At 38.9% G+C, this 16,828-nt stretch overlaps 1 protein-coding gene across 8 annotated transcripts in view; it reads right to left on the bottom strand.

The window, feature by feature from the left end:
• NUP98 (nucleoporin 98 and 96 precursor) overlaps window positions 1–16,828 on the bottom strand; it is a 114,618-nt gene that overhangs the window by 5,598 nt on the left and 92,192 nt on the right. For all 8 annotated transcript variants that reach the window (XM_049651586.1, XM_049651630.1, XM_049651612.1 and 5 more), the window contains 5 exons: window positions 16,154–16,311; window positions 15,083–15,226; window positions 13,033–13,175; window positions 7,350–7,571; window positions 4,927–5,168 (listed from right to left, as the gene is read on the bottom strand). In XM_049651586.1, the coding sequence (XP_049507543.1) occupies window positions 4,927–5,168; window positions 7,350–7,571; window positions 13,033–13,175; window positions 15,083–15,226; window positions 16,154–16,311 (909 nt within the window). The remainder of the gene's footprint in view (window positions 1–4,926; window positions 5,169–7,349; window positions 7,572–13,032; window positions 13,176–15,082; window positions 15,227–16,153; window positions 16,312–16,828) is intronic.

Raw genomic sequence — 16,828 nt, 5'->3', positions numbered from 1 at the left:
ATTCTCCAAAGAAAAATGTGAAAAAGTTCTTGCTTCAGTTCCCCAAACAGAGACATCTGGGTGTTTTTTTCTGTTTTCTTTTTCTTCCTTTTTTTTTTTCCTTTAATTTATTATTTATTTTTGAAAGAAGAGGGTATGAGCCAGGGAGGGGCAGAGAGGAAGGGAGAATCTCAAGCAGGCTCTGCGCTGTCAGTGCAGAATCTGACATGGGGCTAGAACTCATGAAACTGTGAGATCATGACCTGAGCTGAAATCAAGAGTCGGATGCTTAACCAACTGAGCCACCCAGGCACCCCTCTGTTTTCTTTCTTGAGACATAATTGACCTATAACATTATGTTAGTTTCAGATACACAACATAACAATTCAATACTTGGATATATCGCAAAATGATCAACCACAGTGTCTGGTTATGTTACCATACAGAATTATTTTTTTCTTCTGATGAGAACTTTTAAGATTTACTCTATTAGCAACTTTCTTTTTTTTAAAGATTTTATTTCTAAGTAACCTCTACACCCATTGTGGGGCTTGAACTCACAACCCCAAGACCAAGAGTTGCATGCTCCACTGACTGAGTCAGCCTGGCTCCCCCTCTATTATTAGCAACTTGCAAATATGCAACACAGTATTATTAACTATGGTTGCCATGCTGTATATTTCATCCTCATGACTTATTTATTTTGTAATTGGAAGTTTGTATCTTTTGACTCCCTTATTCATTTTGCCCACTTCCACCTCCCACCTCTCTGGCAACCACCAATCTGTTCTCTGTATCTATAAGCCTTTTTTTTTTTTTTTTCTTATTTTAAAGATTCCCCAGATAATGTGATATCATGCAGTATTTGTCTTTCTCTGACTTAGCATAATGCCTTGAGGTCCATCCATATTGTTGCAAATACTAAGATTTCATTCTTATTTATGGCTGAATAATAATCCATTGCCTATATATACAATACACACACACACACACACACACACACACACACACACACACAGTTTTCGTTATCCATCCACTGATAGACACTTAGGTTGTCTCCCTATCTTGGCTACTGTAAATAATGCTGCAATGAATATGGAGTTTCATGTATCTTTTTGAGTTGTGTTTTCATTTTTTTTTTTTGGATAGCTACCTGGAAATGGAATGACTGAATCATATGGTAGGTAGTTCTATTTTTAACTTTCTTTTCTTTTTTCTTTTTTAATGTTTATTTACTTTTTTATTTAAAAAATTGTTTTTACATTTATTTATTTTTGAGAGACAGAGAGAGACCGAGCACAAGTGGGGGAGAGGCAGAGAGAGGAGGAGACAGAATCCGAAGCAGGCTTCCAGGCTCTGAGCTGTCAGCACAGAGCCTGACGTGGACCCGAACTCATAAATCGTGAGATCCTGACCCGAGCCGAAGTCGAATGCTTAACCGACTCGGCCACCCAGGCACCCCAATGTTTATTTTATTTACTTTTTGAGAGAGCAAGAGACACAGTGTGAGTGGGGAGAGGCAGAGAGAGGGGGAGACACAGAATCTGAAGTAGGCTCCAGGCCCTGGACTGTCAGCACAGAGCCCGAAGTGGGGCTTGAACTCACAAACCGCGAGATCATGAGCTGAGCCAAAGTTGAATGCTTAACAGACTGAGGGGCCCAGGTGCCCCTATTCTTAATTTTCTGAGGAACCTCCATATTGTTTTCCATAGCGGCTGCACCAATTTACATGTCCGCTAACAGTGCACAAGGGTTCCCTTTTCTCCACATCCTCACCAGCCTTATTTATTTTTTTTGACAACAGCAATTTTAACAGGGATGAGGTGGTATCTCACTGTGGTTTTGATATGCATTTCTGATTAGTGGCACATATCATTTCATGTAACTGTGAGCCATCTATATATATCTTATTTAGGAAAATGTCTACTCGATACTCTGCCTATTTTTTTTTTTAATTTTTTAATCTTTACTTATTTTTGAGAGAGAGAGAGAGAGAACGAACGAGCGAGCAGGGGAGAAACTGAGAGAGAGGGAGACACAGAATCCAAAGCAGGTTCTAGGCTCTGAGCTGTCAGCACAGAGCCTGATGTGGGGCTCGAACTCACGAACCGTGAGATCATGACCTGAGCTGTAGTCAGATGCTCAACCGACTGAGCCACCCAGGCATTTTCCTCTGCCTATTTTTCAATCAGGTTTTTTTTGGTTATTTTTAGGAGTTCTTTAAATTTTTTTTTTAAACATTTATTTTTGAGAGACAGAGCATTAGTAGGGGAGGGGCAGAGAGAGAGGGAGACACAGAATCTGAAGCAGGCTCCAGGCTCTGAGCTGTCAGCACACAGCCTGAAGCAGGGCTTGAATTCACAAACCACGAGATCATGACCTGAGCCGAAGTCAGACACCCAAATGACTGAGCCACCCAGGTGCTGCTTTTAGCTTGATGTAGTCCCATTTATTTCTGCTTTTGTTGCCTTTGCTTTTGGTGTCACATCCAAAAAAAAAAAAAAAAAATCATCATCAAGATGGATGTCAAGGAGCTTACTACCTATGTTTTCTTCTAGTTTTATGCCTTCAGGTCTTACAGTTCAAGTCTTTATCCATTTTGAGTTAACTTTTGTATATGGTGTAAGACAATGGTCCAGTTTCATTATTTTGCATATGGCTGTCCAGTCTTCCCAATGCCATTTATTGAAGACTGTATATTCTTGGCTCTTTTGTCATAAATTGACCACATACGTGTGGGTTTATTTCTGGGCTTTCTACTCTTGATTTTAAAGTTTATTTTTTAGATTTAAGACACAGAGAGCACAAACAGAGAGGGGAGGGGCGGGGAAGAGAATCCTAAGCAGAGCCCAACATGGGGCTTGAACTCATGAATGTGGGATCATGACCTGAGTTGAAATCAGGAGCGGACACTTAATCGACTGAGCCACCCAGGCACCCCCTGGGCTCTCTACTCTGTTCCAATGATCTATGTGTCTGTTTTCAGGCCTATACCATACTGTTTTAGTTTCTTACAGCTTTGTAAATGAATTTGAAATCAGGGAGTGTGATGTCTCCAGCTTTGTTCTTCGTTCTCAAGATCACTTTGGCTACTGGAGGTCTTTTGTGGTTCCACGCATATTTTAGAGTTGTTTGTTCTACTTTTGTGAAAAATGCCACTGGAATTTTGGCAGAAATTGCACTGAATCTGTAGACTGTTTTAGTAGATCGATATTTTAACAATATCAATTCTTCCAATCCACAAGCATGGAATATCTTTCCATTTCTTTGTGTCTTTAATTTCCTTTAATCACTGTCATAGTTTTTAGGGTATAGGTCTTTGATCTCTTTGGTTAAATTTATTCCTAGGTATTTTATTCTTTTAGATGCAATTGAAAACAGGATTGTTTTCTTAATTTCTCTGATAGTTCATTATTAGTATATGGAATTGCAACAGATTTCTATATATTGATTTTGTATCCTGCAATTTACTGAATTCATTTATTCCAAGAGTTTTTTTGTGGAGTCTTCAGGGTTTTCTATATATAATCATCATGTCATCTGCAAACGATATAGTTTTATTTCTTCCTTTCCAGTTTGGATGCCTCTTATTTATTTTTCTTGACTAACTGCTCTGACTAGGACTTCCAATATTATGTTGAACAAATGTGGTGAAAGTGGGCATCCTTGTCTTCTTCCTGATCTTAGAGGAAAAGCTGAAAGCTTTTCACCATTGAATATGATGTTAGCTGTGGGTTTGTCATATATGGCCTTTATTATTGAGGTATGCTCCTTCTATGCCAACTAGTTTTTATCATAAATGGATGCTGAATTTGTCAAATACTTTTCCTGCATCTCTTGAGACAATCATAGGATTTTTATCTTTCATTTTATTAATATGGTGTATCACACTGTTTGGTTAAACCATCCCTGTTATAAATCCCATTTGATCATGGTGTATAATCCTTTTAATGTATTGCTGAATTCGGTTTGCTAATAATATGCTGAGAATTTTTACATCTATGTTCATCAGGAATATTGGTCTGTACCAATATGGTTTTTCTTATGATATCCTTGTCTGGTTTGATATTAGGATAATGCTGACCTTATAAAATGAGTTTGGAAGTATTCTCCCCTCTTCTATTTTTTGGAAGAGTTTGAGAAGGATTGGTATTAATTCTATGTTAGGTAGAATTCACTAGTGAAGCCATCTGGTCCAGGACTTTTATTTGTAGGAAGTTTTTTTTGTTTTGTTTTTTTTTAATTTTTTTTTAACATTTATTTATTTTTGAGACAGAGAGAGACAGAGCATGAACAGGGGAGGGGAAGAGAGAGAGGGAGACACAGAATGTGAAAAAGGCTCTAGGCTCTGAGCTGTCAGCACAGAGTCTGATGCGGGGCTCGAACTCACGGACCGTGAGATCATGACCTGAGCCGAAGTCGGACACTTAACCGACCAAGCCACCCAGGCGCCCCAAGGGAGTTTTTTGATTACCAATTCAATCTGTTTTACTAGTAACTGGTCTGTTCAGATTTTCTATTTCTTCATGATTCAGTCTTAGAAGGCTGTATGTTTCTAGGAATTTATCCAATTCTTCAAGATTGCCCAATTTGTTGGTATGTACCTGTTCACAGTAGTCTCTAATGATCCTTTGTATTTCTAAGGTATCAGTTATCTCTTTTTTAATTTTGGTGAATAAAATTCCCTAAGTACACGAAGAGTTTAACATAATTCATGCATATCAAGCATATCCTTGGCAAATGGTGACGTAACAATATTGCTGTCAACCTGTCCCTCTAGCCTCTCCAGGCCACGTTTCCTCTGCACAGAGAACTCTTGCAAGTGTAATCTGATGCAAGACCTCAAAGTCCCATAGAGAATATCATCTCTGGCCAGACTAATCATGGCATTCAGAGACTGGAAGAATTTGGGGTAATTTCAGGAGACACGGGCCCTAGGAGACTCACCAGAAGCTAAGTGCCTGATGATGAGTTTGTGGCAGCGGTTCCAGTGTCCAGCTTTAAACAAATAGAGGGCCTCCAAATGCTTGTCAGATTCCATGTGTGCTCTCACTGCTTTGGCCTCATTAATCCACTCAGCAGGCACACAAAGCTTTTGGGTCAGGAAAGTCTCCTTAGCCCAAGACTCAGGGGTCTCCAATAGTTGGCAGTGCCGGGTAAGCAGCTCTCGAACAGCATTCTCACGCACGCTGTAAGAAGAAAGACAATGCTGAATAAATTCTATCTTCGTTGATGGAGAAGACTGCCTCAGACAATGCAGAGTGATCCATGGGATAGTCTCTCAAACTGCAAGTCTTAACCCTTACTGGACTTCAAACTTCACTTAAAAAAAAAAAAAAGTCACCATATCTACATTTATTTTTTAAATGAAATAGTATCTAAGCACGTTATATTTTCATGATCAAAAAAGTCTGAAAACTAATACTCTAGGAAAGGTTGTCTAGGGCTAAGAAAAGGCTTTCCCTTTCTTTTCCTTATTTTCTTTCTTGTAACAGGAGATCAAGGACTAGGATAGGAGAATGCTATTCTGCACAGAGCAGTTGTTTGCAGTTCATTCCCAACCTTCTTCCTTCCTTTTCTCCCATATGGTCAGTACAAGTAAACAAAGTAGTTTTTAAAGGTAAGGCCTCTTCCAGGTCCTTGTTTGCTTTTTTTTTTCCCCTTCAAAACTACCAACTTTCCTAATTCATTTCTCTCTACCTCTAGATTTAGGCTACCCTCATTCTTTCTGATCTCAAGTCCCCTTAGAGTCCTTATCTATCTGGGCCAAAGGACCAGCCATTTAAATTTCAAATCAAAACAAGTATTCTCATTTTAGATTCTTTTCTGAACACCTTTCAAGGCTTTTCAAGGACCCCCCAATCTCATCTTAACTGTTTCTTTTTAAAAATTCTTTATCAGGGGCACCTGGCTGGCTCAGTAGGGGGTGGTGAGTTTGAGCCCCATATTGGATACAGAGATAACTTGAATAAATTAAATAAATAAACAGAAATAGGATCTGCTTGAGCCTACTCTGAATCATCAGTTTTATTAGCCAGACTTTTAACCTCTGAAATTCCCCATGAATTTATTTAAATAAACTCAAAGGAAAAGTATGAAATAATTTTGCTTCCTGGTAAGGGAGAAGAGGAGAAATTCCTTTAAGGGAAGGCTGTGCTAGATGCTTTATACTTCTACTCTCTTTCTGTAAAAAAAAAAAAAAAAAAAAAAAGTTGAATTAAGCAATCTCAATGCCCATCATGGGGCTCAAACTCATGACCCAAATGAAGATCAAGAGTCACACACTTGGCTAAGTCAATTTTTCCTCCTTTAATCCCACAACCACCTTTGATTAGATACAGATTAATATTATGATTTTATAGATAAAGAGTAAGCTTTACTCCAGGTCAAAGTGAGTACATGATGGATCTAGAACTGAGGCAAGTCTGACTACAAAACTCAACTCCTTTTCACACTGTATCACATGACAGTTAATGCAGCATAATGATTAAGAGCACAGACTCTGGATGTCTTGAGTTGGAAGACTCTGCCATTTACTAGCTATGTGACCTTGAGCAAAAGTTACTCTCTCCCTGCCTTGGGCTGCTCATCTGTAAAACACAGATTGTAAGAGTGTTACTTTATAAAGTCATTATGAGCACTAATTTTGATATAAAGTATTTACAACAGAGTGTATATCCATATAAAAGTACTATGCAACAAAGTACTATATAAATGTTTTTGTTACTAGTGTAATGCCATGCTACTACCATTAACAGGAAAAAAATCTCCATCAATTTATCTCATTCACACCATGGAGAAAAGGCGATTTCAGGATAGAGAACCAAAACCTAACACACCTAAGTAAGGATATATTGGTAAATATGATGCTACCAAACTTGAGGGGTAGGCATGGGTGGATGGCAAGGGAAGGCCAGAGAGGGAGAAAGGCAACAGAGAGAAAAAGTCAGGGAAGCTCCCTGCCAACTCATTATATCACTTCACAGATCCACTGAGGCAGCTCAGCAAGTATTATTTCTGCATAATACCTAAACATGCCACATTCAACTGAATCTATGTCTATGTTAATGGGTTGCCCCATGTGGATATACCCTTCCTCTTCTACTTAATTATTTCCTGTTCTTGTCTAAAGTTTTCCATGATCACTGCAGTTCACAGAGATCTCTCCTGAGAAACAGCATTATTTGGCACTAAACTTCTAACTTGTTCACATGAATACAGAGACAGCTGTGGACTGAACGGTCTTAAAGTTTATCACAAGGCTGGACCGAAAATACATTCTAGACGCTTAATGAATTAAACCCTAAGAGACTGATTCTTTGCCCCTGTAGCCTTAGGTGTACCTCGTGGGTTCATGGCATCTCACTCACCTTGAGTTGTCAATATGCAGGAAGACAAAGATGGCCCACTCCCAGAGGCCCTCACTTTCCAGTTGGCCAGCAAAACTGGCCTGTAGCACACCCTCACACTGGTCTGAGAGATGAGTATAGTTAAGAGCCCGCAGCACCTCCCACAAGTGCCAGCTTAGGCGGTAATCCAAAGGATCTGCTGTTACGCTTCGAGGCTCCAACAGCTGGTTGAGATCATAATGTCTGCAAAGGAGAATGTGCGGAGTGTTACCACATCAAGGCAGCAGACCACCTGCACTGAACAAATCAACTGTTCTGGCTATGGCTTAGGAGATAATAAAGGCAGGCACCCTAGAACAGAAGCGTTATAGACCACATGGTCTCCCTCTGAGATTGTGCTGTATCAATCTACTTCTAGGTTCAGCCAGATTACAGAGCCTACCAAAAATGAAGGCAGCTCCTCTTCTGTGGCTGTGGGATCTGACAGGTATGCTGGTATTTGTTTGGCCTAGATATTTATTGTCCTGGTACACAGAGTCTTCATAATTCTTACTCTTCATTCCTTTGCTTTAGTGTTGATACCTTTCTTAACCATTTAAAACACACAGTTATCTTAGGATCTTTCAAACTTCTCTATTATATGGAGCTGTCGGAGTGCTAACTCTCCAACAGCTAACTAGTCTTCATGATGGTTATTTCCTTCTAAGAGGTTTATAATTTTTGCCTCTGATTTTGTCTACAGTGGGGAGTATTTTTTATATAAGGACATTCAGGTGTCCTGGGTTTTTAAAGTGTCCCTATACAGACTTTTACCTTTTCTTCTGCTGGGAGCCCAAAGATTTCAATGGTCCTAGACTAGTTAATGTGTAAAGTTCTTAGCTTGCAATTCCAGATCGTAAGAATAGTAGAAAGTAAGATCTCATGCTTCTAAGTTTTAGAGCTTAGACTACCAATCAATAATTTTCCTTTTCACCTAAGATCCAGACATTTTATAACTTTTTAACACTTCTCAGGTAATGAACAGAATTTTTCTAGACCAGTGTTGTCAAACTGAACTTTGTGGGATGATAGAAATGCTCTGTAATCTGTCCTGATCAATGATAGCCAATAGTCAATACAGGTGCCTATCAGACACTTGAAATGTGGATACTATAAATAACTTAATTTTAAGTTTTACTTAAATATTCATATGTGAATAGCAGCTATTATATTGGACAGTGTAGTTTAGACTATTTGTGAAGGACAGAGTGTGGATTTTATGTAAGGTCTTAGTCCACAGCAATTCTATCTTTCCTGAGAACAAGGTTTACTATCTCCTTCTGGCGCTGGTTTCTCTATTTCTGGCACCTTGAGATATCCTTCTTTTTCTTTTTTTGACATAAAAAAAACCTGACATACAGTAAACATAACATATTTATAATGCACAATTTTCATTAAGTTTCAATATATGCACACACTGCGAATTTACCACCAAGGTCAAGATAACAAACACACTCATCACCTCCAAAAATTTTTTTATGCCCCTTTGTAATCCCTCTCTTCCTGCCTCTCCTTACACCCTCTCTTCCTGGGCAACCAGCTTTCTGTGATTAATCAGTTTGCATTTTCCAGAATTTTATATAGATTAGAATCATAGAGTAGGTATGCTTCCAGGTACTTTTTTGTCTCACCTCTTCCAAAACCAAGTAAAATTATCCTGCGATTCACTATGCTAATTATGTGTATCAACTGCTGAGTAGCATTCCATTACATAAATATACCACATCTTGTTTACCTATTCAGCTGTTGGTGGAAATTTGGCTTGTTTCCAGGTCTGGACCATTATAAACAAAACTGCTATAAACATCTGTATACAAACATGTTTTCATTACTTTTGGGTTAATACCTAGGAGTGGCATGACTGGACCATATGCATGCAGGTATGTCTAACTTTTTAAGCCAAATTGTTTACCACAGTGCCAATATCATTTTATATTTTTACCAGCAGTGTATGAGAATTCCAGTTGCTCCACATCTATGACAACATTGGGTAGGGTACGTCTTTTTAATTTCCAGTCATTCTAATAGGTGGGTAGTGGTATCCCATGATGGTTTTTTTTTTTTTTTTTAATTTTTTTTTTCAACATTTTTTATTTATTTTTTTTTGGGACAGAGAGAGACAGAGCATGAACGGGGGAGGGGCAGAGAGAGAGGGAGACACAGAATCGGAAACAGGCTCCAGGCTCCGAGCCATCAGCCCAGAGCCCGACGCGGGGCTCGAACTCACGGACCGCGAGATCGTGACCTGGCTGAAGTCGGACGCTCAACCGACTGCGCCACCCAGGCGCCCCCCCCATGATGGTTTTAACTTGCATTTCCCTGTTAGCTACTGATGCTGAACATTTTTTCGTGTGCTTGACATCCAGGTCTTCTTTGGTAAAGGAACTGTTTAAATATTTTGCCTATGTTTAAAATTGGGTGTTTTGTTATTATTGAGGTTCTTATTGTTTTATTTATTTATTTGCTTATTTATTTATTTGAGAGAGAGAGAGAGAGACAGAGAGAGAGGGTCTGAGAGAATCAATCCCAAGCAGGCTCCACACCCAGTGCGGAGCCTGATGTGGGGCTTGATCCCATGACCCTCGGATCATGACCTGAGCCAAAATCAAGAGTCAGATGCTTAACTGACTGAGCCACCCAGGCATCCCTACTATTACAGAGTTTTAAGAGTTCTTTATATGATCTGGATACAAGTTTTTTATCAGATATATGAATTGCAAGTATCTTCCTCCAATCTGTGGACGCTCAATGGACTGAGCCGCCCAGGCGCCCCCAGTGACCAGCAGTTTTTAATTTTGCTGAAGTCCAGTTTACCATTTTTTTCCTCTACAGACTGTATATTTAGTGTCAAAAAAATCTTTGCCTAACTCACAGTTGTAAAGATTTTCTGGTTTGTTTTCTGCTTTAAGTTTGAAATTTAGGTTTCTGATTCATTTTGAACTGGACACATAATAGAAATAGCAGTAAAACCAAAAGCTAGTAGACTATCAAGAAAAAAAAAGAGAAAAAACACATATTACCAATATCAATCAGGAGAGAGACACAGATCATACATACATTTTAAAAGGTTAATAAGGAAAAATGTTATGAATAACTTTATGCCAATAAACTTGGTGACTTCAATGAAACAAATTCCTTAGAAGAAGCAAATGATCAAAACTGACTCAAGAATAAGCAGAAAGCCTCAACAGTCTAGTAAGGAAGTTGATTTCATAGTTTAAAAATTTTTTAGTGTTTTATTTTTTAATTTTTTAATGATTATTTCTGAGACAGAGAGAGACAGAGAATGAGCGGGGGAGGGGCAGACAGAGGGGGAGACACAGAATCCGAAGCAGGCTCCAGGCTCCCGCACAGAGCCCGATGCGGGGCTCGAACCCACAAACCGTGAGATCATGACCTGAGCCGAAGTCAGTCGCTCAACCAGCTGAGCCACCCAGGCGCCTGTTTATTTTTTGAGAGACAGAGCATTGAGTGGGGGAGGATCAGAGAGAGAGGGAGACACAGAATCTGAAGCAGATTTTGAGGTGTCAGCATACAGCCCGATGCGGGGCTCGAATCCACGAGTTGTGCAATCATAGTCTGAGCTGAAGTTGGACACTTAACCAACTGAGCCACCCAGGCGCCCTTATTTTATAGTTTAAAAACTTTAATTAAACTTAATAAAAATGGAAAACTTCTGCTCTTCATTTTATTAAGAAAATGAGGGGCGCAGAGTGGCTCAGTCGGTTAAGTGTCTGACTTTTGATTTTGGCTCAGGTCATGATCTCATGGTTTGTGAGATCGAGCCCCGTATTGCGCTCTGTGCTGACTGCTTGGGATTCTCTCTCCATCTCTCTCTCCCCCACCCCTGCTCATGTAGGTACATGTGTGTGCACACTCTCTCTCTCAAAATAAACAGAAAAAAAAAAACAAAAAAAAAAAAAAAAAAAAAAGTTGAAAAAAAAAAATTAATGATAAAGGACTAATATCTAGAATATATAAAGAAATATTGCAATACAGGAACTCTTTTAAAAAACAGGCAAAAAAAAATGTGAAGAGATACTTTAGCAATAAAATATATAGACGGTAAATAAGCACATGAAAAAAATGCTCAAAATCATTAGTCACTAGGGAAATGCAAATTAAAGCACTACTTCAGTTATTTCTATTTTACCACAATATAAACCTATATGATCCTCTAATTAACACAGTTACTCACCTAATACCTAAAAGTATTTAATGAATTGAAATGAGATATGAGTGATTAGTTGTGACGGAAAAAATCCTGTAGTGTTTCTGAGCATGTGTGCCAAGATAGGTCTGCTGAGAGAGTTTTAATTAACTGATTATCTATAATAATAGCAAGTGTTTATATACTGCTGGAGGATAAATAAACTACTGTTTCTTGTTTAAAAACAACACTGGGGCACCTGCGTGGCTCAGCTGGTTAAAGCATCCAAGCCTTGATTTTGGCTCAGGTCATAATCTCACAATGGTGACATGGAGCCCTGCATCAGGGTCAGGGTCGGGGTCAGGCTCCAGAGCTGGGTGTGGAGACTGCTTAAGATTCTCTCTCTCCCCTCCCCCACTTCCACTTTCTCTCAAAAACAAAACAAAAACAAACATCAATAACAACACACACATAATGAGATGCCACTATATACCCACCAAAATGGCGAAATTAAAAAAAATAACAATACCAGGGGTGCTTGGGTTGCTCAGTCAGTTAAGCATCTGACTCTTTATTTCAATTCAGGTCCGTTCATGGATTGGGCCCTGTGGGCCCTGCATCAGGTTTCATGCTGAGGGCGCAAAGCTTGGGATTCTCTCTCTGCCCCTCTGTGTCACCCCGTTCTCTCTCATAGAAACAAACAAAAAAAAACCTTAAAAAACTCACAAGAAAAAAAAATTTTAAGTTTATTTATCCTGAGAGAAAGAGAGAGAGAGAGACAGAGAGAGACAGAGAGAGAGAGACGCAGAGCCTGATGTGGGGCTTGATCTCACGAACTGCGAGATCATGACCTCAGCCCAAATCAAAAGTTGGAACGCTTAACCCACTGGGCCACCCAGGTGCCTTAACAATACCAAATTTTGAAGAGGAAATGGAGCACCCAGAGATCTTAGTGGGAATGTAAAATTATGTGAACACTTATGGATACAAATGTTGATGGCATCTTTATTCATAATAACCCAAATCAAGAAAAACTATCCATCCACAAATAAATAAATTATGCAACAAAAATCCTTCTGATACACATATTAACATAGATAAATCTCAAAACCATTATATGAGTGAAAAGATAACAGAATGATCCCAATTATATAAAATTCTAGAAGAGCAAAATTTATCATAACAAAAACTCAGTTCGTTGTCTGGATGTTGGGGATTGATTGCAAAGGGGCATGAGGGAACTTTTTGGGGTTAATGTAATTATTATCTTGATTGTGATGACAGTTACATTATGTTAAAATGAACACTTCATTATTTGTAAATTGTATCTTCTTAAAGTTGATTAATTTTTAGATTTCTAATTCTAGTTCCAATGTTTTTTGCATTCAACTACTATAAATTATACTTTGTTAATTTATACAAACTTAGGCAATTTGGCCTCACATCAAAAGGAAAAGACTCAGGATAGAACTTCCTAGGGCTGATTAAGCCCTCATGAGTGGCTCTCTGACTTACCTGTCACTGTAGAGTTTTAGAAGGTGAAAGCAGACATCTTGAAGTGGTCTCTGTGAGTTTTTCTCCTCCTCTATCACACAGCCAGAGCCTTCTAGGTATGAAGGAAGTGGGGAGCAGGCATAACTCTCAGCCTCAGAAGAATTCTGAAGGGAAGAATTTGGTACAACAGTACATCAGCTGCTACTGTGTTTCATTAGATGTGATCCTGTCTCAATTATACTACTTACACACATGTATTACGAATGATGACACCCTGGGACGCCTGGGTGGCTCAGTCGGTTAAGCGTCTGACTTTTGGCTCAGGTTATGATCTCGCAGTTCATGAGTTTGAATCCCAAGTTAGGCTCTGTGCTGACAGCTCAGAGCCTAGGGCCTGCTCTGGGTTATGTGTCTCCCTCTCTCTCTGCCTCACCCCCCGCTTGTGCTCTCTCTCAAAAATGAATACACATTAAGAAAAAAAAATTTAAGGATAGTAACACCCTAATGGAATGTGTCAAGGATCTTAAACTTAATTTTGAGTGGTGACATAGCCTACCTGTCTTCAAGGGACTATCAAAGACTTTGGATAGCTCTCACTAATCCTCCTACCTTTCTTGTCACAATTCTTATTACATTCAGTTTCTTTAGTGTTCTCTTTCTCCTGACATGTTTATCAAAGATAATAAACATGGACAGTAAGAAAAAAAAGCTGAAGAAATTATGGCTTTAAAAACATTAATAATGGGGTGCCTGCCTGGGTGGTGCAGTCAGTTAAGAGTCCGACTCTTGGTTTTGGCTCAGGTCATGATCTCACGGTTCATGGGTTCAAGTCTCAAGTAGAGCTCTGCATTGACAGTGTGGAGGCTGCTTGGGATTCTCTCTCCCCTTCTCTCTGCCCCACTCCTGTTCGCATGCTCCCTCTCAAAATAAGTAAATAAACTTTTAAAAAATATATAAAAACATTAATAATATTTTAACTCCAACACTGTCAAGGCATATGAAATATGATGATATTCAGAGGCAAATTTTTCAGGCCTGGTGATTTAGGACTATACCAACTTGAGGTTGGGCTATATCTCAAGGAATTCCCAAAGGAATAAGACAGCATTAGGAATAAAGAAAAACCCTCTCTCATCTGGGGGCAGGAAAACAGCTTTAAGAAAGTCAACTGTGGATGGGAATGCAAGCTGGTGCAGCCACTCCGGAAAACAGTATGGAGGTTCCTCACAAAATTAAAAATAGAACTACCCTACGACCCAGCAATTGCACTACTAGGTATTTATCCAAGGGATACACGTATGCTGTGTCGAAGGGGCACATGCACACCAACGTTTATAGCAGCGCTATTGACAATAGCCAAAGTATGGAAAGAGCCCAAATATCCATTGGTGGATGAATGGATAAAGAAGATGTGGTATATATATATACAATGGAGTGTTACTTGGCAATCAAAAAGAATGAACTCTTGCCATTTGCAACTAGGTGGATGGAACTGGAGGGTATTATGCTAAGTGAAATTAGAGAAAGACAAATATCATAGGACTTCACTCACGTGAGGACTTTAAGATACAAAACAGTTGAACATAAGGGAAGGGTAGTAAAAATATAAAAACAGAGAGGGGGACAAAGTATAAGAGACTCATAAATATGGAGAACAGACAGAGTTACTGGAGGAGGTGTGGGAGTGGAGATGGGCTAAATGGTAAGGGGCATTAAGGAATCTACTGAAATCGTTGCATTATACACTAATTTGGATGTAAATTAAAAAAATAAAATTAAAATTATAAAAAAAAGGAAGAAAAGAAAGAGTCAACTGTGGAAACATCATACTAAATAAAGTAGAAGCAGACACTTGGGGAAGTTTAAAAGTAACCCTGTCTAGAGGCAGGAGAAAAGGAAAGTTTCCCATCAGATTTCCTGGGTCCATTTCAATTTTAGAGTCCTTTCAAAAAAAGGAGTTAAGAAAAAGTATTATGAAGTGTAACTTGATGGATTTTTTCTCTGCAGTACTTTTCTGGCAAAATGAGAATGCCCGCCATGACACTTGGTTGGCTCTACTGGACACAAATACCTGAAATGCTTCTTCGTACATGCTGAGTGCCCTGGAAATGGAGGCTGTCGGTGGAAGCAAATACCAAAGATGGACAGCCAGGGAGCGTTTCCAGTCCAACTGTGAGCACACGTTGATTTGCCTCTCTTCGGAGACCTGCCATACCTGCAGGAAACAAAATCATCATCATAGCTATGTGTTATACATCATCTTGTTACTCAGATCTCCAAGTCACTCACTTATTCCAGTAACACTTTATTTTTTAAGTAATCTCCATGACCAATGTGGGGCTCAAACTCACCACCCCAAGATCAAGAGTTACATGCTTTACCAACTGGATCAGCCAGGCACCCCTATTTAAGTAACATTTTAAATGAACTAGATTAGCAGTGTTAATGATCCAAATATAAAATACACAGTTCTTTGGGGGCAGGGTGGATTTAGACAACAGGTGTTCGGAGATGAAAACCACTGAGAGTGAAGAGGAGGTCTTCTCACTGCCCACAGCTGATGTCTTATAAAACTTTAAGATGTGCATAAATTCTGACCAGCTATTTCATTTTTGGAAAGTGATTATCAAGATGTCAACCAGGCAGGCAGCAAATGGAGAACTGGCTTAAAATAATTATGGTGTATCATCCACAAAATGAACAGAAGTGGGTTTTAAAAAGAGTGATGCTACACAACATGGAAAAATGTCCATATACGTAAGTGTACTGCTATGTATAATTGATTTTATTTGAATGTACACACATGTGTAAATACACACATATATACACACATATATGTTGATACAGAGTTAAAATATGTCTGGAAAGACAGACTACAAATTATTTACCTTGTTTACCACTATGACAAGGGATAAGGTGAATTTTAATGTTTTAATTTCAATATAACCAGTTTTTGGTTTTGTACATGTTGTACATGTTGTACCTTTGTAATCTGAAAATACTTCACTAAAATTTAAAAACAAGTTGCTTAGTTATATGTGTAACAGTGTAAAATTTACAAAGATAGCTTTTTCCCTTAACCTCAAGCCATCTTGAATTTATGAGAAAATTTATGCAAATGTACAAGAAAAGAGGAAAGTACCGGTTTTCCAGCCAACAAGGCAAAGATCCGCAGTCTCTCGTCCTGGATGAAAGAGTTAGCCTGGAGCTGATGCCAATCCACCAGCTGCATGGTAAGCAGCTCCCGGATCGACTGGCTGCCCACCAATTGGGATAAAAGAAGGGCAAGACGATGATCACCTATAAGAGAAACAAAACTCTAGTGATCACTGAGGATTTACAGACTTGGGGAAACACTAGGTATTATCTTATTTCTTCTAGCCCTCAGGAGGGAGAACTTGACACAGTGACTGCTTTCTGCAGTAGTAACAAAATACTGACCACCACCATACCATTTTCTGCCTGGGCAGAAAATATTCAGAGTACTTTAACCTAAATTACATAGACTGTACAGTATACAGAGTTCAATTATAGATCTACTATTACTTCTGTGACCCTTCATCTGTAAAATGGAGGAAAGTATCATCTGATTCAAAGGCTTACAGTGAAAACTGAGATGACATAATTGAAAACATGCCCAACTAGAATGGCACTGAGGAATGGCCAACTGAAAGCTAGAGAAAAAGCATATGTGCGTGGTATAAAAAGAATCGCTGAGTCTTTCACTCTCATAGGTCCAATAATCTTTTTTACTAAAAATTAAGTACAAAGGGCTGAGGCAATAAAACAATTCTAATTAACCAGAATGTGAGGGGAT

Source organism: Panthera uncia, chromosome D1 (genome assembly GCF_023721935.1).
Source record: "Panthera uncia isolate 11264 chromosome D1, Puncia_PCG_1.0, whole genome shotgun sequence".
NCBI lineage: Eukaryota > Metazoa > Chordata > Mammalia > Carnivora > Felidae > Panthera > Panthera uncia.
Note: the sequence above shows the minus strand (reverse complement) of the source record. Positions and strands in the feature narration are given on the sequence as shown.